Source organism: Pteropus alecto, unplaced genomic scaffold (genome assembly GCF_000325575.1).
Source record: "Pteropus alecto unplaced genomic scaffold, ASM32557v1 scaffold7, whole genome shotgun sequence".
NCBI classification, from domain to species: Eukaryota; Metazoa; Chordata; class Mammalia; order Chiroptera; family Pteropodidae; genus Pteropus; species Pteropus alecto.
This window is the reverse complement of record NW_006494614.1, coordinates 29,926,471-29,950,470: the sequence shown is the minus strand read 5'-3', so window position 1 is coordinate 29,950,470 and position 24,000 is coordinate 29,926,471. Positions and strand designations below refer to the sequence as shown.

Below are 24,000 nucleotides of genomic sequence, written 5' to 3'. Positions count from 1 at the left end.
GAAAGAACAATAAGGGACATTCTACTAAATTGTTGGGCACTAAATTGGTTGTGTGCTGCTTACCTAAAATAGGTGTTTCTTATAATCTTTGGATGTTCTGAGCTGGCATGAATAATTAGTACAATAATAAAATTCTTCCGAAGAATTAATCTGACACAGAGCAATGAAATGTCTAAAGTTATGGTGCATAAGGTAATTATCTATAAATGATAAGTGGTGTTCATAAATACTAGTATTTAAAATTATTTCCATGTGGATAAACCAAAGTCTATTCTTTGTTAGTCTCCTATATATCTATAAATAGCACCGAGAATGAACAGTTTTACTGGATAGTATGTTCATTGTGAATTAATTTCACACTGCCTATCCCTCCCCCACCCCCATCAACCACACAGATAAACTCGAAGCAGAGGTATTGGATTAAACCCCATATAGTTCCTAATCCACGTCTCTTTCTTCTACTCTGGGCCCAGATTCAGGATTCTGTGCTTAGCTCCACACTCCATTACCCCAAGTGAAAGGGCCAGGCTAGCACATTTACCCCACAACCTCTCCTAGATGTATCCAGGGTGCTGAGAAGCTCTAGGCTGGACAAGCTGCATAGGGGGCTCAGATGATCTTCCTACCAGGTTTACAGCAAGGGGTGAATTACACTGGCAAGTAGGAGTAAGAATCTAGGTGATGATTGTGACTGTCAGCAAAAAGGACCTCTGGATTTTGACACATGAGCAGTTCAGAGACAAGGGGGACAGGTAGACAAGGAAGAGGACCTGTGTTGTCAGGGCGAGCTCCTAGTCCCAGGATCATGGACGGAAGTAGCAGGGGATCTCACATGTATATTTGTCTTCAGGAAAGCACACTGAGTGTTCGGCAGTCCATACTTTGAAAAAAATCTAAGTCCCTATTACATCAAATCTGTCTTGGGTCTTATAGGGAGAGAAAGAGGACAGAAGGGTTTTTAGAGGGATAGAAAGTAAGGATGACGTGGGTGGAGGGAGGAGGAAATAGGAGTGAAAACTATTCTAAACATTTCCCGATGGGATACTATAGGGACGATGACTAGTTGTGCTTTCTGTTTTGTGAGCTGTCTCTGCAGTTTATTCTTTTCTGTTTAAAATTTCCACTATACATATATGTACTGCTTAACGAAGAGTAAGAGGAACATTTATGTACCTATTATTGAACACCAGCACTAGAACCGTCAAAGGTCCATGTGCCCCAACAGTGCATCCTCTTCCCTCACCATGAATTAACCACTATCTTGAATTTGGTATTGCCTTTGTTGCCTTTTTTTTTTTTTTTAATAATTTCCCACCTGTAGTAGGAGCCGAGAGTCTCCAGAAATATTTCTTCATATTAACATTTATAAGGTTTTTCACATCTGCTACCTTGTTTTATGTCTGTGAAACTGGTCTTTCTGGTTGCAGACCAGTCTAGGGGGGACCCTCACCCAAATGTTTCTCCCAGCTGTATGCAGTAATACACCTTGAGTTGGGAATAAAAACATAAACTTGTCTGTCCTGTCTTGCTAGCTAGCTGGCTAGATGAGGTAAGAGTCCCCCTCATTAAAACTGAGTCATTTGGGAAGTTAGGTGGAAAACACTCTACTTTTTTGGAATAAATGCATTGGTCTCATTTTCTTCCCTCCTTCCCATTTCCTGTTGGGGCTCCTAATTGACTTTAGAAGTTCTGGAAACAGGGCACAGGAAGATATCTATATCTATCTATATCATATCTATGTCTATATCTACATCTATCTATATCTATATCCATCTTTCATACCAAAAATATATATTTCGTACCAAATATATATACACATATATATATGTATGTACGTACATATATATATGTACGTACATACATATATATACACATATATATACACATATACATATGTATATATATACATATATGTATGTATGTACATACATACATACATATATGTATATATATTTCATACCAATCAGGAGCAGAGAGCAGGGGAAAGGATAAGCATAGAGGGTGAAGGGTGGAATGGAAGATATCCAGCACATAGATGTATTTGCCTGTGACTTGCTTTCTCAATTAACATCTTTTCAAGATTCATCCATGTTGATGTGTTTAAATGTACTTCATTAATTTTCAGTTTTTTCATATTTCACTGTGTGAATTGACTAATTCATAGACCCATTTTCTTGATGATGGGTAGTTTTCAGTGTTTCACTATTTTGATGTTTTGTGAACATTTATTCTTATTAATGTTTTTGGATGCCTATACACAAACATTTCTTTAGAGAATATACTTAGGGTAGAATTACTGTACTGAGACAAAGAGTGAAACTTATCAGATGATGCCAAATGTTTTCAAAAGTAGTTGCATCAATTAATACTTCTATCTGCAGTATATGAGTTCCTTGTCAACACTCAATAGTTTCCAACTTTAAAATTTTTTGCATTCAGAATATTATATTATTGTGGTTTTAATTTGCATTTCTCCAACTACTAATATATATGTACGTACATTTATTGGTCATTTATATTTCCTCTGTTGTGAGATATGTTTTCAGGTTTTTTTGCCCCTTTTCTATTGTTTTTATCTTTTTCCTATTGAATATATTCTAATACTAATCCTATGTTAATTATATCTGACAACGTTCTTTTCCCAATTCATGACTCATTAAAAAATGTGTCTTTACGTGGTTTTTAAACTTAAGTTCTTAATTTTAATGTGGTTAAAATTATCAATCTGTTCCATTGCTTCATTTGTTTATTCCAGTACCAATATCCTATGGAGTTATGATAAACCTTTCATGTGCCTGAATTGCTATTCTCCTAAAGATACACACTACAAAATCCCTAATTTTCTTCTGGTCTCTCATGGTCATATTCTTGCCAGCCTTTCCTGACCACCCTTTCTAACATTTCAATGTTTCCTCCAAAATCTTTATATCTTCCTCTGCTTTATTTTTTCTGCCTAGCGATGATTATTTAACATAGTAATATGTATACTTGTTTATTATCTCTTTCCCACTAGAACATAAGGTTTATGAGGGCAGGGATTGTGGGCTATTTAATTACTCTTGTATCCCCAGCATAGAAAACATTGCCTGGCACTTAGTAGGTGCTCAATTAGTATTTCTGGAACAAATCACATAATGTTGATATATGGAAGGGCCATCCTTTTCTCCTTTTTTTCCTTTAAAAATATACTTTTTTCTCTAGTTCTGTTTGATGCTAGATTAATAAAAGCAATCTGAAGCAAAAGAAGGAATAGCAAGGCACTCCTTAATATTCCTTCCCTAGCCATGTCCCAGAGATGGGCAGTGAAATGGAAAGGGTGGAGAAACCAGCAGTTGGTAACTGTTGGTTAGCTTTTTTTTTTTTAAAGTTGGCTAGCTTTTACAGGTCAGCTGTCCTGCTGGAAATGCCTTCTGTCCTTTCGCTTTCCAAGGCAAGAAGAGCTGGAAGGACCTAAAATTTATGGCATCCTCACTGGGTAAAGAAATGTACCACGCCTTTGGTTTTTAGGGTGACACACCCTGCACAGGGGGAGAATGAACATTCACTTTGATTTACCAAGTATGGCAACTAAATCTCAGCTGTGACATACTACAAGACAGAACTCTGGAACTGTGGAGTCATCTAAAGGTGAATGCTCTGTGGGACTGTCTGTCTGCAGCTGGGTTATGCCCAGAATAGGCACTGAATTGAGCAGTGATGATTCATGGAAATTCCATTTGAGAAGGTACTCTGTGCTTTATTATAAGATAAACTGGAGAGCCACATCATTCTGGAAGGAATGTGTATAAAGTTTTTAGATGAGGACTTGAAGTTTTACAGTTTAGAGTCATTTGATTTAAACCATCTGTTCAAATGTTAAGCTGAACCCATCACTTTTTGTTGTAAACTCTCATATTTTACATCAATTCTGTATAAATATTTGTTGAGGGCCCATGGAGTGCCAGACTGGGGTTTTGTAACTGGGGTTACAAAGATGAACAACACAATGGGGAAGTAAAAGTTATATGTTTATATGTGTTTTCCTACAATCGTGAGGTTGGGATTTGTAATTTATATTCATCTTGATTGCCAGGGCTGAGCATTGTGTCAATCCACTTTCGCTGATGAAATAGATGCATAAAGAGCTGAGTGATTTATCAAATATGACCACTGAAATGTATCACATTGTGCATGATTAGTACTATGCTATGTAGATTCTGACTGTAATTGTCTCTGGATATGGAGAACCCCCTTTACCGTGAGGTAGTGACCCAAACTTTGGCATTAGAAAACAATAAAGATGCTGGAATAGCTTACAGACACAAGCTATTTTGTTCTCTGAGGCTTAAAATAGATTTTTTAAATGATGAAAGGCAGTTATTATGGGACATGTTTAGTAAGATATTGGTAATGTTAAACAAGAGCATATTTTTCCAGTTCTGAGTTGCTCGTAAAATGACATTACTTCAGCTTTTAATTTGGAAAAATACTATGGTAGACACTTTAAGGATCACAAAAACAAACAAATGGACCTGTGCATAAAGAGCTTAAAAGCTAGCAGTGCTAGTATTCTTAACTAGCCGCACGTGTGTTCACAAACCTTTTGAAATTGTGTACGAAGTTGGAGTGTAAGTGCACATTTCTGATGAGTAAAAATGTTAAATCATCCAGTGGTTTATGTTCCCAAAAGATTAAGAACCTCTGTAGTAGAAGGATATAATTAGAGGAAGAATTATAGTTTGTGGGAATTACAAAGACCATGGGGGCTTAAATGAGGAGCAACCCAGGTGGCATAAGCAAAGCCTCAATAGGAGGGAAGAAGGCAGCATTTGAAGATGGAAGGATAGGTAGGAGACTAACGGGAGGGAGGGAGTAGGGCTCTTGGAGAGACCTTGATAAAGAGAGACGCAGGGTAGGAGAAGCGCAAAGCTTTCTTTGGGGGGAAGAGCTGGTAATTCAGAACATAAGCTAGAGGGCGTGTGTGGGCAATAAAGTCATCAAATTTTGGGATCATGCTGTGGGAAGCTTTCAAGTGTTGATTAAAATATAACTTCAAAAATACCATCAATGCTCATATTCTACTTCACTGCCATTGTCTTAGTTACCACTGATGTAAGCATTTTTATGTTTGTAGTAGACTATTCTTTTTAACTGTCCAAAGAAATATTTAATGGACATCAAATATTGCAGAGAAAGGGGCATTGACAGTCAAGTTAAAGGTGAGCCAATTTAAGACCAGACTGAGGATAAAGCGAAGAAATGTTAAATGAAAACCAGTATAATTCAGAGGGGCTGTCTTACACCTAAAATTCTGATTGCAATGAATAACACTTGCCCAGATTGTAAAACAAAAGGAAGACAGGGATTGGTGCACATGTGGATGGAAGGAGTTACAGAAGGCAGCCTCCTTGTACAAGTCAGAAGCATCGCAGAAAAATGTAATACTATGGCAAGACCATCTTATATTAGTTCTCATTCAACCATTTTATTGCTTGAAGCAAAATGTTAATAGTGTCTAGCACTGGGTGATGGTGTCAGCAGAGAACAGCATTGTAGGTGGATTTTCTCTTTTGATATTTTCAAAAATGTCTACAATGAGTATATATTACTTATACTTACTAGAACAAAGTAATTAAAAATACTTTTGTCAATTAAGTAATGTTTTTATAAAATTGGGGTAATATAGCATATATGGTTTTATGTATTCCACTCTGTAGCCTGAGCATTTTCCCAGGTCAGTATTCTTCAAAAACATATATTTTGAAAGGCTGTATAAAGTCCCATGGTATGAATATACTACGATTTATTTTTTCTGGGTTTTCACTTACGATGGTGCAATGAAGTTCCCTGAACACAAATTTTTGTGTCCATTTCTGGACAGATTCATATAAGTGAAATTATTTGGTCAAACTGTATGAATTCTTTCAGGGACCATAATACACATTGCTATACTGTACTCCAGAACTATAGCACCACAGTCAGTTCCTATGTGAGCCTATTGTACTACACTTTACCCAGCATTATTTCACTGTACAATCTTTGCCAATTTGTAGGGGAAATTTCTTTGATTGCCTCCAATGATAAACATTTTTTCAGATTTTATCATTAATGATTTTCTGAGTTATCCATTGCTGTTCTTTTTCCATTTTTCAACTTGTCTTAGAATTTTTTCTAATTTATCTAAGTTTTTTACATCTTGATGGTATTAGCCTTTTTGTTATTATATTTATGGTGAAACTTTCCTCCAGTTTGATGACGCAAAAATTTTTGAGATTTTAGAGCCAAATCTTCAGAATGTTTTCTTTTGTAATTATATTTAAATTCCTTTCCTATCCAAAGACCAGATAGTCACGTAAATGTTCTTATGGTCTGTGCTCCAGGTTTTTCAGGCAATTTTCGTGCTTTCAGATACCTTCTTTGCACCAAGTGATGTAAACTGTGTGATACAGAAAGGAAGGAATCAAGGTGGAGCACAGCTGTCATATTAGTGGAATTAGCACAGTGTGATGGTTAGCACTATGGTGCTTGGAGACAGTTTCTCTGAACCTGGCTTTGTCACTTACTGTGTGATCTTTGAAGTCACTTACCTTCTCTGTTCCACAGTTTCCTTCTCTATAAAATGGGTTAATAATAGAACTTACCTCATATTGGTTATGAAAATAAAATGAATTGATATGTAAATCACTTAGGACACGTTCTGGTATAAAGTCAGTGCCAGCCAGTTTGTTTTATTGTGGGTAGGTGCTTTGAAGCTTGATATTTTTTCAATATACTTTGCATTTCTAAAAACGTGAACATTTCAAAGCGCTCTTCATCTCCAATGACTACCTTTACTAGATCCTTCCTCGGCCACTTTTGTAAGCGAAACACACCCCCTAGAGGCCACAAATTAAATTTATTTCCAGCAACTTGAAAACCCTACAGACCTCCACAGTCCGAGAGCTCTTGCGGCTCTGACCTGCCAATTCCGACAGTCTGCAGTCCGAGATCCACTTGCTTCCCACCGCTTTCCACTTCTCTCTGAGCCAGATCGCTTCTATTTCTGTGGAGCCCAGAGCGACTTCTGCGTGTGTGCATTCATTTAGTCTAGTTCGTACCAGATATTCTGCTGGGCGCTTGCTATGCACGAGGCGTAGGGGCGGGTAGTGAACTAACTGAATGTAGATTGTCGTTAATGGGGACTGCCGTCCAACACAAAAAAACAAAATACATATTGTACATACATAGGCAAATTAACGATGATCTTTTAGCTTCTGTTTTCTCACCTGTACAATAGGGTTATACAACCTACCTTACCGGGTCGCTGAAATATTAACCAAGAAAGAACAGGGCCGGTAATAGTGAGCCAAGTGAAATAACAGAGCTCAGTGAATGCCTATTCCTCCGTTCCTCTCCAGATCGAAAGTGACGAGTGCCAGCCTTCTGGGTTAAAGCGCCACATTTTCAACTTATAGAATCTTTGTTAGCGTCCCCAAACAGAGTTATTGGTACTACACTCTTCGGCGGGTGGGAAATTTTGCCACTAGCATTCCAGCACCCCAGTGTCAACCAGCATAAACGACCGACTCCACGCCCAGAAAGTTCCCAGGTGCGTCCGCTCCGGGAGGGCTGTAGGGGGGCGGGGCGTGTGTTTCGCCACTTCTGCTTCCGGTTCAAGAGAAATCTCCCGCCACTCGCGAATCCCGGCTGTCGGCGTCTGAACCTTTTCGGGTTTGGTGCTGTTGTAGGTAAGAGGAACTCCTGCGGGTTTAGGGCGGACAGTGATCCTGATGTTGAGGCTTGCAAGTCGAGAAAGAAGGGAGAGCACTCTGCGGCCGGTGGGAGCAGAAGGATTGATCTGGCGGGGCGGGAGTATTAGTTTTTTTGTTTGGGGCAGAGATGCAGTTGTCAGTGAGTTGAGTAGCGACAACTTCACCGGAGAGTTGGGGTGGGATCGGAGGTGGGAGGTTTTCTAAGGAACTTGTGGATACTCCCTAAAAGGCATTCAGAAAGACCCGATTCGAAAGACAGTGTCATTCTGTTTCCCAGTGTCATAAACTAGGAAGTGAGTAACGACCTGGTTCATTAAGTCTCTTATTAGCTGGAGTTTACTGCACTTTCCTCCGAGTTCAGAATTGCAGCCCGCATGGAACCTCACCTTAACTCTTGGGATTACAGAGATCTAGGGACTGTAGCCCCAGACCAGTAGTGGGCAGGCAGCTTCAGCTGACTTTCTTGTTGCTGGATGTTAGGATCATCACCTGCGTCTTCTCCAGCACTCACCTCTCCCCTCAGCCCCCAATTACAAAGTAGTTACAGGTGTATTGTTGAAAATCTGGAAAATACCGCAAGACATCGCTCAGCGATAACAACTGTTAACGTTTTGTGCATGCCCTTCAACTGCAGGTTTTTTTCCCCCCCTGTGCGTGTGGAGCTTTTCTTTTTTGGTTTAAGGTTTTCAGCTCCACTTTCCATCAATTCAGCCCTTTTTATGTATTTCCTGAAAAGGTAACAAGATGCAGTTTTCCGGAGCAAGGTGGAAGAAACAGAAGTTGGCAGGTGATCAGAGGAATATGTGCTACCCTCATAGCCTCCAGTTTTACTTGCAGCCGCCTTCTGAAAACATATCTTTGATAGAGTTTGAAAACTTGGCTATCGATAGAGTTAAATGTAAGTGATATCTGAATTAGAATTTATAAATTCTTGAGAACCTCACTTTGTGGGCATGAGTGTGGGTAATTTATTTCCTTCATTAAACAATTCATTCAACATATTTATTGAGGGTTTGCAATTCATTTATTATACACTGCATATTTATTGAGTTCACTGTGTTCTAGGTGGTAGGGATTTTGCGATGAATAATGTAATTCTCTGATGAGGCTGTATTCTAGTACATGGAAACAGACATCCAAAATAATAATCATGACTTAGTATTTTAAGTGCTGTAGTAGGGATAAATAGTAGTGCTATTGAAACGTAGAGATGAGAGTGACTATCTTAGTCTGATTAAGATTTCTTAGAGAAATTGAAAGGTGATCTGGACCGTGAAGGATGAGCAGAAATTTCTCAACAGAGAAGTGAAGGGATTTTCCAGGCTGAGATAATGGCTGTACAAAGGCTTGAAGGCATGAGAGAGAATGTCATATTTGTGGAGACGTTAACAAGTTCAGGGTAGATGGAGAAGTATGGATAACCAAGGACATTTTGTTCCAAGCTAAGGGTGTAATAATGGGGTATAAGAAGGATATGGCAACTGTACTGGGGGCCTTCTTATCCTCTGTTTGTTGGTGGAAGAGAGAAATGAGCTTGGCATGATCTGAAACACATAATAGCACTGTCTTCAGAGTTTATGTTTCAGGATATCTTTGTGGGAAAATCGTAAGAGATGAGATACTTGATCATAGAGGAGCAGGATGAGATCCGCTGATAGAAAAAGGGGGTACTCTGCACCTGTTTGTCAAACGAAAGAATGTTGGCAAGGGAGAAAGGGGTTTTAGGAAGCTTAGCAGTGTCAGATGCTTCATAGAAATTAATATGATTAAAAAATGTCCTTTGGGTTTTGCATTTAAAGAGAGAGACTGAATGGGTCTGAATTAAGGCAATGACAGTGGCAATGATGGAACCGGAGAGATATAATGGATACCAAGGAGGTATTATTGATAAGATTTGGTCTTTTTGGATGTGAGGGAGCAGGTGGGGGTGGCTGAAGCTAGTGGAGATGGGGGATAGCCAGAAGAGGAGCAAGACTAGGGGGGAAAATAGTTTGCTTTGGGATGTGATAATAAGGAGGTACCTGTGGGACATGAGTTTAAGTTCAGGTTTAATTTTAGAAGCTTTTTATTCTTGAATTAAAAAAATGTCTCTTTTCATATTGTTGGAAGGAGAATTCATCTAAGGAAAGATTGACAGGGGGCTTTAGGAACTTGTAAGCTGGATGTAGCATCTATTCAGGATGGTTCATTTGGACGATTGGAGAACCCTTCTTCACTATTGTCTTCTCCTTCTATGCTTTATCAGAAAGGAAGGGCTATCTTTCTGATGAGTCTGTGCTGAGTAAATGAAGCAGACTGCCTAACAGGCAGTTCCACATGAGGAATACAAACAAGGGGTGCTTTTCCATATCTTTTTTCCATATCAACACCCTTTTCCATTCCTCAACCACAGTGGCTCAGTATGGCAGTGATTATCCACCATCACTCTGGTATGGTGGATACTATACCAGTTGACAGTCCCTGGTATTAGATTTTGCTGTGGAACATTGACATTTTCTGTGCACGAATGGAAATTATCCTCTTATAAACATGTAATTTATATAATGTACTTTCAGAAAGTAAAACTGTTACAACTTGTCATCTTTTATAAAAAGCAACAATGGAATTGCTATTCATAGGTTTTATTTGTGTTGGATTAGTTTTAAAAATTATCTTGCCTTTATACGTTTTTCTTTCTGTTATTATTTTTTTAGTGCTAAAAGTAGTTGAAAATCTTGGTGTGAGCTATGTGAAAGGAACCGAGCTATACCAGAGTAAGTTGGAGGCCGAGATTCGAAAGGTCAAGTTTTCCTTCAGAGTAAGTAAAAGAGGGAAGAAATATTCCATCAGTTTGTAATGTTTATGTACTGAATATCCGTTGTGGGAAAGGTCTTGTATTAGGCACAGGGCTTTTGTAAAGACTAATATAGCATAGACTCTGCCTAAAGGTACTTACAGTCTCTTAGAAATGATTGATGTAGTCAGATGATTGTAATACTGAGATAGAGTTTCTCAGCTTTGGGACTGTCAACATTTTGGGCATAATTCCTTGTTGCAAGGACTGTCCGGGGCATTGTAGGATGCTCAGCATTCCTGGCTTCTACCCAGTAGATGTTTCCAGACATTGCCACATGTACCCTGTGCAATACAGGATGATAAATGCTGTTATTAGATGTGTGCTCCAGAAACTCCAGTAGCACATATAATCACCCAGTTCAGATTGGGGTGGTTTGGGAAGGCTTCAGAGAGGAGATTGCATCTTGGTGGACGTGATTAGATTTTATTTTGGGAAGATGGCTGTGAACAGCAGATTGACAGGCTTGTGTCTAATAGGAGGAAAACCAGTTAGGAGCCTAGAAATGATGAACATGAATTGAATGGAGAAAAGAAGACTGATTGAGGAGATATTAAGAAGGTAGAATCAAATGATTTTAGTGATTGGTTCCAGGGAAAAGGGAGAGAGTAGAGGTATGAATGACGTCCAGGTTTCTAGTTAGGATCTCTGGGTGGATAGTAGTGATATTTTGAGATGTGATACACAGGAGGAGAAGCAACAGTTAGAAGGAAGATGTTGAGTTTAGTTTTAGATATGAATTTGAGGTGCCTGTAGAGATGGCTAGTGGGCAATTGTATATGCATACAAGTTTGGACTTAGACATCTGGAAGTATAGATTTAAGAGGAAGGTTAGAATCATCAGGAGTGGGTGAGAGCTGTAGGAATATATTCGAGAAGAGAAGATGATGGAGGACAGGATATGAGGAATACGAAAATTTAAGGTGAAGTAGAGTTGGAGGAATTTGGGAAGGAGATTGAGAAGAAACTGCCTGAGAGGAAGATCAGTCAGGATGATAGTGTTTCAGCAGACAAGGAAGGCTGGAGTTTCAATAATAATGGTCATGATATTAATAGTGATATTATAGGAATAACAATGGCAAACATTTTTATTATGCTTACTCTGCCCCAAAGTTGGTTCTAAGTGCATTTCATAATATTAACCCATGGAATCCAGAAGGCAGTCTTATGAAGTAGGTACTATTATCATCCTTATTTTACAGATGAGAAAACTGAGTTATAGATAGACTAAGTAACTTGCCCAAATTCATGAAATAGTAAATGGTGGAGCCAAGATTCGAATCTGGGCGTATTGTCTCCAAAATGTTGTGATGCTGTTAACCATAATAGTTTCAGAAGCTTAGGATGGATCATGTAAGATGAGTTATACAGAATCCATTGAGTTATGTAGATAAAGGTAAAAGCCTGAATGATGACAGTGGTTGGAGGAGGGAGGTGGAGAGGTGGTTGTGGAATATGCATTCTTATAAGATGTTTAGCTGAAAAGACAGGGGAGAAATAGAGCTGAATATAGAGGAAATCGTAGGGAAAAGAGTACACATATGTATGTACACACACGTATATGACAAGAGATAGTTATACATGTTTATAAGCTAAACAGAAAGATCTAGAAGAGAAAGAAGAGGAGGGGAGCTTGAGGATAACTTTGAGAGCATTTGATAAATCAAGGTCCTTATGAGGCAGAAGCAGATGGGTTGCAGGGTTTAGGTGTAGAGATTAGCTTTGTGTAGGCTTTGTCCATGGAGATGGGAGGTAAGGCAACAAAGCATGTGGTCATAGAAGCTTGGAGCTGAAGAAGTCAGCCTGGTGGCCTTTATTTCTTTAAGATAGGTGAAGTCATCTTCTGAGAGAGAAGTGGAAGGTGGTATGGTAGGGAGCTTGGGTCAACTACCATACTGAAACAGCTTTTCTAGGAAGTGAGCAAAGAGATGATTATGTGTCGAATACGAGCGCTGCTGCTTACAAGTTTTGTGACCCTAGACAAGTTATGTAAGTTGCCTGTGCATCGATTTCCTCATTTTTAAAATAGGGTTACATAGTAGTGCCTACCTCATAGGAATTTTAAAAAATGATTAAATGGGTTAATAGATTAAAAATGCTTAAAACAGTGCCTGGTACTCTTCATAAGTGTTCAAGATACATTTGCTCTACTATTTTAGACTTGAATAAGGTTTCCTTGGTGTTGGTAAAGATCCAGCTGAGGTTAGAGGCTGTGAATTTTTAATATTCCAAATTCCCGTAGTTGTGTATTTTTTTCTCCAGAGATTCTCAGCATTTTGGAAATAATCTATAGAATATAGCTATAAATTAATTTAGAATCTAGGTTTTGCCAGAAGGTTGAAAAGCAAGAAGTTGAGGGTTGTTGTAAGAAGTGGTCGAAGTGGTGAGTACCCTTGGTATAGGTTGAGTAAGAAGGAAAATTAAGAAAGGGGGAGTTGATAGGAAGAAAATGGTGTGGTCCCAACCCAGGAGGTTTTGCTGAGATGAGTTCAGTTCTCAGTTTCACCCAATTGCTAACTGAAATAAAATGTTAACTATCCTGGAAAGCATATTATGAAATTTATGTTTTTGAAACTTTTACTTTACACTGGCTCTTGCTGACTCAGCATTTCTTTACACCTCTTATTATTCTAATGCATTTATTTTATTTGTGTACCATCTTTAAGGAAAACTTAGAAGATGAATATGAACCACGAAGAAGAGATCATATTTCTCACTTTATTTTGCGCCTTGCTTATTGCCAGTCGTGAGTATACATTTATACTCTTGCAGTCAAATCTGTTGTCTTAGGTTATAAATTGGTACATAGAAATCTAACATGTATTGTACTGAACATAGGAAAACTCAGAAGAACATCAGAAACTAGTGGTTCATGGGTTGAATACCGTTGCAGTGAATTGTTTGAAACAAGTCGTTTACTAAAAAATAATGGAAAAATTCTTTTGCAAATTTTGCCTGTTCAAACACTTTTGAATTTTATGGGAGACACTCTTCATTTGGGATTTAAAATTGGAGGGAATTTCATTAGGGAAAAAGACTTTTGATACTTTTTTTCTAAAAAATAAGTTATGTAAGAATTAATCAGATACGTACTCGAATTTGATACAGGTTTTTAGAAGTTGAGCTGTATGGGCTAGTGTCCATTAGATTAAGATGTTTTCCTTAGGTCGTTGGTTTCTTATAAGTCAATAGTGCCACCCAGAGGGACAAGAAATTAGTTGCCTTTTTTTTCTTTAAAACCCCTGTGTTTTTTTTCTGTAATAATTTTGGTTTAATAACATACTTATAAGTTTCTGTTTCTTTTTATATTAATAGGCTTATTGGATGAGAATGTTGAATTGTTTGCTATCCCAAGATAATAACAGAAATTATTGACCAGTTTTGGTCCTAGAGATTTTCTTTTGTTAAAAAGCATATGTAGTTAATGTAATTTTTGCAATAAATGAATTGCTGACAGTGTGAAAGTCACTTCAGAAAAAACCTAAATCGTATTTTACATACAGTAGCATAATTATTTTATAACAACAATACCCATTATATATCTGTCTTTTAAATTAATATACAATGTTTGTATGTTGGCTTTTAAAAAATTGAAGTATACTGTGCATATTAAATTTTATGAAATTATAAAGCTGTACGCAAAGGTTGCTTTGCAAAGTTTATCTGGTTATAATCCATTTAGAGATAAAGTTACCTTTAAAGAATTTGAATTTATTTGGCATTGATGAAACTACCTTAGATAGAAGGAATACCCCATTTTCTAATGGAATTGATTATTTTGCAGTTGTAGTAAATGCAGTGAACTATTTTTTATATTATTTAAAATAATAATGCAACTAGGCTTGCGATAGTCTGTATTTAGTTCTTTTAATTTTATTGTCTAAATATCTTTCTCCCCATGTTCAGCACATTCCTAGAACATTGTGTGTGGAATTTATAGTGGACTTATATGCGTTTACCTTCTATTGGCATTTTGCTTGTGTTTGAATATTGTTTCGTAGAAACTTCTTGGATTTACTAATCAGTGGATTTTAAAAATAAACATTGGACTTTTCATTTATACTGTATAATTTTCCTGTCTTCATTTCAGTGAAGATCTTAGACGCTGGTTCATTCAACAAGAAATGGATCTCCTTCGATTTCGATTCAGTATTTTACCCAAGGACAAAATTCAAGATTTCTTAAAGGATAGCCATTTGCATTTTGAGGCTGTAAGTATATTTTTGTAGTTATTTCCAACCATTTTCACTTTTCATCCCTCCCTTTTGCCCTAAGTGCCAGTATTAGTGAGTCTGTTCTCTTTACAATTTTTCCCTCAGTACCTCCCTGAAAGAATAGCTATTGGCTTTTTATAACAATGAATCTTTCCCTTTCCGTGACTAGAGGAAAAGGGGCTCCTTATACCAAAGCCTCACATTTATTTACTCTATTAAATATGTGATTAGTGAAAACAGAAAAAGGTTTAATTTATACATCTTTAACTAGAGTCTTATAGGCCAAAAATTTAAAGCTAATAATGTATTAAAGCAAACAAAAGTGGTAGTACTTATTTTTAATAATGAATTTTAGGAGGGATAATAGTTTATTTTAAAACTCAGTTGTCAGTAAAATCTGAATAGCTGTAAAAAATAATTTTGCAGACAAATCAATGATTTACATATGGTAATAATATAAAAAAGATGTTTGGGACCTGTTTAGCAGGGATAAAGATTGTGGTTGAAAAGAGAATTTATGTCTTTTAGGTGGCTGTATGCTGCAGTAGGAAGGTAGAAAAATTCCGTTTTGGAATTAGGTCAGTCAGATGGTAGTGGGGCTGATTGAGATTCTATTTCAGTGTTAGAATGGGTGACTTGAGGCCAAAATAAACTAAAAAAGAGAAATTGGAGTAAGTGAAAGACGTTGCCCTATCTGAGAAGTGGAAGATCTACCCACTGTAGTGTGGGTTACTGAGTTGAAAAAAGAAATCACGTGACGGGAAGTAAAGAAATAGTTGGGAGACAGTGTCTTTTCTGTGCTAAGGAGGCACTTTCCACATTCTCTCATTTCTTATGAGGTTTCTAAATAACAACTACCTAGGCATAGAAAAGCCCAGGACCATCTCACCCAAACCCCATGCAGTTTCCACTTTGCTTTTAACTTTGATCCTTAGTGAAGTTTATTATTGCTACTGTCAGTTACAGTTAATTTATCTTTTCATATTAAAAATAATTTATTTTTTGCAGTTATGGAAATTATTGATTTTTATTACATCAGAGAAAAAAATGTCCTTGAGAAGATTTACTCTTTATTCTAGAGTATCTTTACATATGGTCAAATATAATTTTTTAAGCAAAAGCCATCTTTTTTCTTTTACAAAATAACTTTTTGAATTGACGTATAAATACAGAAAAGTGCACAAATCATAATGATATAGCTCTAAGTATCAAAGTGAACATTACGAAGGTTAAGAAATAGAACATTGCTATCACCATGTGCTTGCTCCCTTGTGCCTCCTCCCATTCACTACCTCCTGTCTCCCACCTAAAAGTAACCACTATCCTGACTTTTAATATCAAATTAATTCTGCCTGTTTTTGAACTTTATATAAATAATATCAGATGATATGTCTCTTCTCCAATTTTATTGAGATATAATTGGCATGTAACTTTAGGATACATGTATATATTGTGAAATGTTTAACCCAGTAAGGTTAGTTAACACATTCTTCACATAATTATCATTTTGTTGTTGTTATGGTGAGAACATTTAAAATCTATCAGAGCAACTTTCCAGTATTCAATACAGTATTATTAACTATAGTCACCATGACCTCAGATCCCTGGAACTTATTTCGCTTACATCTGGAAGTTTGTATTCTTTGATTAAGATCTCATATTCCCCATCCCCCAGCCCCTGAAAACCACCATTCTACTCTCTGCTTCTATGAGTTCAGCTGTTTTAGATTCCACATATAAGTGAGATCACAAGTAAAAAATTTTAATAATAGCTTTATCGAGATAGAATTCACATACCTTGAATTTTACCCTTTTAAAATGTATAATTCACTGGTATTTAGTGTAATCACAGAATTGTGTAACCATCACCACCATCTAATTTTAGAATATTTCATTACCCTGAAAAAGAAACTTAAACCCATTAGTAGTCACTCTCCATTTCTCCCCCTCTTATCCCTTGGTAACCACTAATTGACTTTGTCTCTGTGAATTTGCCTATCCTGGACATGTCACATAAATGGAATCATATATTTTGTGGTCTTTTGTTACTGGCTTCTTTCACTTAGCATAATATTTTCAAGTTTCATCTCTGTTATAGCATGTATCTGTACTTCATTTTTTTGTCAATGTTTCTCTGTTTAGCAGTTGATGGACATTTGGGTTGTTTCTGTATTTTGGTTATTATGAATAATGCTGTGGTGAATATTTGTGTCCAAGTTTTTGTGTGGATATCATTTCTTTCAGGTATATACCTGGGAGTAGAATTGCTAGGTCATGGGGTAATTCTTTGTTTAAACTTTTGAGAAACTGCCCAACTGTTTTTCAAAGTGACTGCACCATTTTACATCTTCCAGTGTATGAGGATTTCAGTTTCTTCACATTCTCACCGACAATCGTTATCTGTTTTTTGAATATAGCCATCTTAGTGGGTGTGAAGTGATATGTCATTATGGTTTTGATTTGCCTTTTTCTAATGACTAATGATGTTGAGTATCTTTTCATGTGGTTATTGGTTATTCGTATATCTTCTTTGGAGAAAGGTCTATTCAATTCCTTTGTCCATTTTAAAATTGCGTTGTCTTTTTTTGTCGAGTGTTAAAAATTCTGGATTCAAGTCCATTCTAAGATATTTGATTTACAAGTATTTCTTCCATTTTGAGACTCGTCATTTCTTTTTTTTGATGGTTTCATTTGCAACACAAAAGTTTTTAATTTGCATGAAGTCTAATTTATCTACTTTTTTCTTTTGTCACTGTGCTTTTGGTGTTGGGATCAAAGAAGGCTTTGTCTAACAGAAGGTCATGAAGATTTACTCCTATGGTTTTCTCTAAGAGTGTTATAGTTTTAGTTCTTACATTTAGGTCTGTGGTCTATTTTGAGTTAATTTCTGTATAAGGTATGAAGTAGGGGTTCACCATCATTCTTTTGCATGTGGATATCCTTGCATTTTCTTATGAATTTTAGGATAAACTTTCAGTTTCTACAAATAAACCAGCTGGGAATTCAGATTGGGTTTGCAGAGACTGTATAGATCAATTTGGGAAATGTTGCCATCCAAGAACAAGGGATATTTTTCTATTTTTTAAAATTAAAAAAAATTTTCTTCAAAAATGTATACTTCTTTTGTTAAATTTATACCTAAGTACTTTATTCTTTAAAGTCGTTGTAAGTGGAATTGTTTTATTTCATTTTTAGAATGTTCATTGCTAGTGTAGAGAAATCCAATTGATTTTTGTATATTGATCTTGCATCCTGCAACCTATGGATGTCATTTATTCTAATAGTTTTTAGTGGATTCCTTAGGATATTATGTCTCTTACAAATAGAGATAATCTTACTCCTTTCCAATCTGGATTTTTTAAATTTATTTTTGCCTAATTCCCTAGCTAGAATCACTAGTACAATTTGAAGAGAAGTGACAGTGGACATTCTTGCTTGTTTGTGATTTTTGGTCATACTGTATGATCTTTTTTATATATTGCTGTATTTGATTTGTTAGTATTTTGTGGAGGATTTTTGTGTTTATTGATAGGAGATATATTAGTTTGTAGTTTTCTTGTGGTGTATTTGTCTGGTTTTGGTATCAGTGTAATATTGGTCTCAGAACTGTTTTCCTCCTCATCTGTTTTTTAGAAAAGATTGTGAAGGATTGGTATTAATTCTTTAAACATTTAGTGGAATTTACTAGTGAATCTATTTAGGCCTAGGCTTCTCTTTGTGGGGTGTTTTAAAATTACTAATGCATTCTTTATTCGTTATAGATCTATTTAAATTTTCTATTTCTTCTTGAGTCAGTTTTGGTAATTTGTGTTTTCTAGGAATTGGTCCATTTCATCTAAGTAATCTATTTCATGCATTCAGTTTTTCATAGAATTTCTTCATAATTCTCTTTATTTCTATAAGATTGGTAATCATATTCTCTTCTTTCATTCCTGATTTTACCAATTTAAGTCTTCTTTTATTTGGTTATTTAGGTAGAGGTTTTTCAATTTTGTTGATCCTTTCAAATAACTATTGATTTTGCTGATTTTCTTTATTGTTTTCTATTCTTTATGTCTTTAATTTCTGCTCTTTATTATTATTAGTTATCAATCTTTATTATTTCCTTCCTTCTGCTGGCTTCAGGTTTAGTTTCCTTTTTACTTCCAGTTTCTTAAGGTGGAAGTTTAGGTTACTGAATTGAAATGTTTTTCTCTCTTAATGTAGGCATTTACAGCTATCAATTGCTCTTTGAGCACTCCTTTAGATTCATTCCATAAGTTGTAGAATGTTCCGTTTTATTCATTTCAAAGTTTTTCCTTGTTTCTTCTTTGATGTATTGGTTATTAGGAGTATGTTGTTTAATTTCTACATATTTTTGAATTTCCCAAACTTCCTTCTGTTACTTACATTTAAAAAAAAATTAATTGTATCTATCTGTTTTGAGAACAGGTTTTATATTCAGTCCTTTTAAAATTAGAGTCTTATTTTATGGCTTAGTATACAGTCTACTCTGGAGAATGTTCTATGTGTACTTGTGAATAATGCTTATCTGCTGCTTTTGGTTGGAGTGTTCTGTAGGTATAGTCTGTTAGGTCTAATTGGTCCGTAATATTTTTCAAGCCTTCAGTTTCCTTGTTGCTCTTCTGCCTATTTGTTCTATCCATTATTGAAAGTAGGGTATTGAAGTTGTTAACCATTATTATTTTTTTTAACCATTAACTGTTGAATTGTCTATTTCTGTCTTTAATTCCATTATTTCTGCTGCATGTACTTTGGGACTGTGTTTTTAGGTGCATATGTGTCTGTTATATCTTCTTGATGGATTGATCTTTTTGTCATTATGAAATATTCCTCTTTATCTCTGGTAATATTTTTTGTTTTAGAATTTATTTTGTCTGATAATAGTATAACTATTCTAGATCTTTTATGTTTTTGTTTGCATGATATATCTTTTTCCATTCTACGTATTAGTGTCTTTGAATCTAAAATATATTTCTAGTAGATAGCATATAGTTGGATCATTTAAAAAAAATTGTATACAATTCAGAGTTGGAAGTAGTTTCTATTAAGGAATTCGAAGGTATTCTGCATTACCTTTTAGCTTCCAAAGTTGCTCTTCTGATTCTTTGCATCTCACTTTGTATACTTTGGCTCTCCCATCTCCCATCCTACTGTTGTCAAATTTTATGATGATGTCTGAATCTTTTTTGATTTATTGGTATGGAAACTTGGTAGGCCCTTTAAATCTGAAGACTTGGGTTCTAATGTTTAGTAAATTTCTTTTTGTTATTGCTTTGGAAATTTCCTCCTTTTTGTTTTCTCTGTTCTCCTTTTATAATTTGTGGTTAGAATTTGGACCTCCTGGATTGGTCTTATTTTCTTTATTATCCTGACATCCAATCTTTATCTTTTTTGTTTTATGGAAAAGTTCTTCACCTGTAAATTTTCTATTTTCTGCTCTCCTGTTTTTAATTTCTAATGGCTCTTTCTGTCTCTGCTTTTTATAGCCTTATGTTTTCATCTCATGAATATAATCTTTTTTAAGATTAATTATATTGTTCTGCTCCTTTCATTGTATGCCTCTCATTCCTTTATTTAGTTCATCTGTTTTAGATAGTCTTTCATGTTGAATATTTTCCTTGAAAGTGTGATGATCCTTTAATATTTGTTTTTGTTAAAGATTGAGATACTAAAAAATGGATTGGGAGATTGGGATTTATGTGCACTTGCAAGTAAGTGTATGAAATACTTATTTACTAGTGGGCCTTGTTTAATCACTTTAAAAAAAAAATATGGTTGTTGGATAACCCCTGCCAAAGTCGGTATTTCAGAGGAAACCTCCAATCTCTTCCCACACTGATTGGTGTCTTAATGCTGTGTTCTCGTATCAGAGAGCCAGGAGCCCACTGTTCACTAAGGTGACTTTATTTTTTTGCATTCCTTGGCTTACATCTTTCATCTTTTGTATTGGTTCTTCTGATTCATGATTTTTTCACTCTCTGAGGTCACATCAGAATATCTTTCTCCAGGGATTTAAGTTATAGCTTCTTTTCTTCTAAATCATTTAATAGACTTTCAGCCACTTTCCCAAAACATGTTGACCTCTCTCTTCCACTGTTTTGTTCTTGGTGGTTTATATTCTTTTACACTTTAATTGTTATTTTTATTTTGTTGAGGAAGTAATTGAAATATTTATGTTCAATTTACCATGTTTTACCAGAAGATTCAATGATCTCAGTATTTATAGTTTTATATTTAGGGAACAAAGTTAAATTTTTTAAATGTGTTTTTATTAATAGCGATTGACAGTGTAGGCTCCGGAGTTGTATTGTTGAGTTTGATTCCCCATCCACATGGCAGTGTAGCGAAAAACACTCCAAGGGTCTCCTGCTCCCACACATCTTGCTGGGTATGTCAGGAATGCATGGTCATGACCACTCTTTACCCTGGCCATTTCTCACAGCTGTGTTTTTAGCAAGCAGCCTTGAGGGATGAGGTAATATCTTCTGGGTATATAGAGGAGGCTTGTTTAGCGCTTGCTATAAAAGCGATTGGTTCTCAGTGTTCCTCAGCTGTAGTGAAAACCCACTGTGCTTGAGCATCCATTTGTGCGATTTCATGTTGTCTCCAAGGAAGTTGGGGGTAAGGAGGATGACACAAACATGCTGGTTCTCTTGCTGCTTCCCGTGATGTGATTAATAAAGTTCTTTGTCTCTAATGCAGGAGTCTGTCTTCTGCCAGCATCTATTAAACAGTAACAGGCAAACTTTTTGCCTTATAAGTACGATAAAATTTAATGCCATACTTGACAATCAGTTTTGTGATTTGGGGTAAATTTTCTAATCTGTTCTTCAGTTTCCTCATCCTTAAAATGGGGATAATCACAACCCCCCACCTCGCAGATTTGTGAGGTTTAAATGAGTTAGAGAGTATAGAGTACTTAGTACTATGCCTGGCATATATGTTAAATAGAATAATATGGAAGATACAGAGACAGCAAATGCCTATAAGTTGAGGAAGTTTGGAGTTAATTAGATTGATACATTTTGCCACAAATAAAAAAAGTCTCTTTTGGGTTTTTTTAGTTTGGGAAACAGGAATTTATGGGAAATATATGCATACAGTAGTTGCCCCTTATCCCCAGTGCATATGTTTCATGATTCCCAGTAGATGCCTGAAACCATGGATAGTATGAACTTTTCCCCTTTTCACTTAAAAGAAGCACTTTCTCTTTGGCATATCTGTATTGCCAGCATCGCTACTCTTGCACTTTGGGCCCATTATTAAGTAAAATAAGGGTTACTTGAATACAAGCACTGAGATATCACTACAGTTGATCTGATAACTGGATAAGCGGGTAGCATATACAGCATGGATAATCCTGGCATAGGGATGATTCATGTCCTGGGTGAGATGGAGCAGGGTAGTACAAGATTTCATCATACTACTCAAAATGGTGGGCAATTTAAAACTTATGGATTGTTTATTTCTGTAATTTTCCATTTAATATTTTCAGACTATGGTTGTTGACTGGGGGTAAGTGAAACTGCTGGAAAGCGAAAACTGTGGATAAGGAAAGACTGATGTACTTAACTACTGTGTTGGCAGTCACGATTGTTTTTTCGTATTACTCTGTTTCCAGTTTGTTTACTATAATTTTCCCTCCCTCTCCTCCGTCCTTCCTATTGCATTTCATTCTGCAGGTCATTTGAGTTTCATTATAATAAACATATTCATTAACAATATAGAAATAGGGATAAAATTGAAAGATTGCCTCCTGAAAATTAATATCCACATTTGTACATCACCAGAGTGGGGGAAGGGTGTCCTGTACAGTTTCTAAAAGGAACTGTAACTTTGGCTTCTTGTGTTTTTTAATTCAGTGATTCTCAGTAGGGGGATAAACCGTGGGTGGTTTATCAGAACTTTGGGTAGAGTGTGGAGAACATGCCTTTTGTTTTTGCAATAAACTCTGTAGAATATAAATATTGATCAAATGTTTGTAGCTGGTGGGGATTTATGGAAGGTAGAGAAAGCATCGCAGGGGGCCTGGCAGAAAAGTCATTCCTGTGATAGATCTTTATCACTTACCTGGCGGAGATCTTTTCCCCTCTTGTTCTGGTACTCCCCTGAGACATGTGATACTGGTAATTAAGGGACTTGAATTAAGGTGCTGTTGATGAACTTACCTCTAGATCCCTGTAGCTTTTTATTTCTCTACTTTTACCACTTCATCAATAGGAATATGGGAATTTTCTTCCCTTTGATTAGAATATTTGGCTTGCATTTGGAAACTGTACTAAAACAAGTGTCAGTGATGCTTTTAGACAGGACCCATGTTTTACACTCAGGACAAAGCAAGGCTTAGGGAAGAGTTATTAACATTTGTCACATAAGCTGGTCTCTGATGTATAATAGCTCTGCTGCCTAAGTCAAGGTAGGAAGAAATGATGGGGAGTGCAGAGTCATGTTGGTTTCCATGTCCCAGAAGCTGGATTGCTGGCACACACATCTTAGAGTCTGTCTGGACTTCGGTGTGTGTTTGCATCTCTATCAGTTTCATTAAAGCTGCACTGGCTTTTATGTTAATCTTCTAAATATGTTTTTATATTAGGAGATGCATTTATGTTTGCATTGTGTTTGCTTTGATGTAGAACTATGTACGGAAAAAGATAAAATTAATTTTTCTGCATAGTTTTTTTTCTTAAATTTTGTTTTGTTCAGTTTCATGGCTGATATAATTTTATTTGGTAAAAAGTTGGAGGAGATGAATGGATCCAGTTATCAGATCTGGGACTCTTGTGTTCTATTTCTGGCTTTGGTAGTACTTTGATTCTTTGGCTTTTTTAGTCTATAGTTGGGTTTTCAGTTGATAGTTGGAATCTGAATCTTTATGACGTATAACAGAAGGCCTTAATATGAAGTAGAATATTCAAAAAGGAAAAATGATAATTTTCATTTGTGGGCTTATGTGTAAATACTTTGGATTTTAAATCTGAAATTTCTAGGAAGGATTAGAAATGAGTAAATATTTCTGTGGGGACTGTTTTGGATCTCTCATTGCTGAATTGATTGACTTACCCTTGTGTCACATTAAAGGTGAATGAGTAAGGTTAAACAGATTCTATTAACACTTCTTCAGTTGACCAGGTAGGAAAAGGTCAGGCTTTGACAGCTGTCAGCCTCACAGACGGAGGGTCTCTGTGCTGTTGCACTTCAGAGTCTTGACAGCAGCTTATAA

General features: G+C 36.1%; 1 protein-coding gene across 1 annotated transcript in view; it reads left to right on the top strand.

Annotated features, from left to right (window-relative positions):
• Positions 1 to 7,576: 7,576 nt before the first annotated feature.
• PRIM2 (DNA primase subunit 2) overlaps positions 7,577 to 24,000 on the top strand; it is a 244,155-nt gene continuing 227,731 nt past the window's right edge. Inside the window, exons 1-5 of the mRNA XM_006926414.3 lie at positions 7,577 to 7,706; positions 8,467 to 8,628; positions 10,424 to 10,527; positions 13,230 to 13,309; positions 14,654 to 14,774. Coding sequence (XP_006926476.1) covers positions 8,475 to 8,628; positions 10,424 to 10,527; positions 13,230 to 13,309; positions 14,654 to 14,774 — 459 coding nt within the window. The 5' untranslated portion in view covers positions 7,577 to 7,706; positions 8,467 to 8,474. The remainder of the gene's footprint in view (positions 7,707 to 8,466; positions 8,629 to 10,423; positions 10,528 to 13,229; positions 13,310 to 14,653; positions 14,775 to 24,000) is intronic.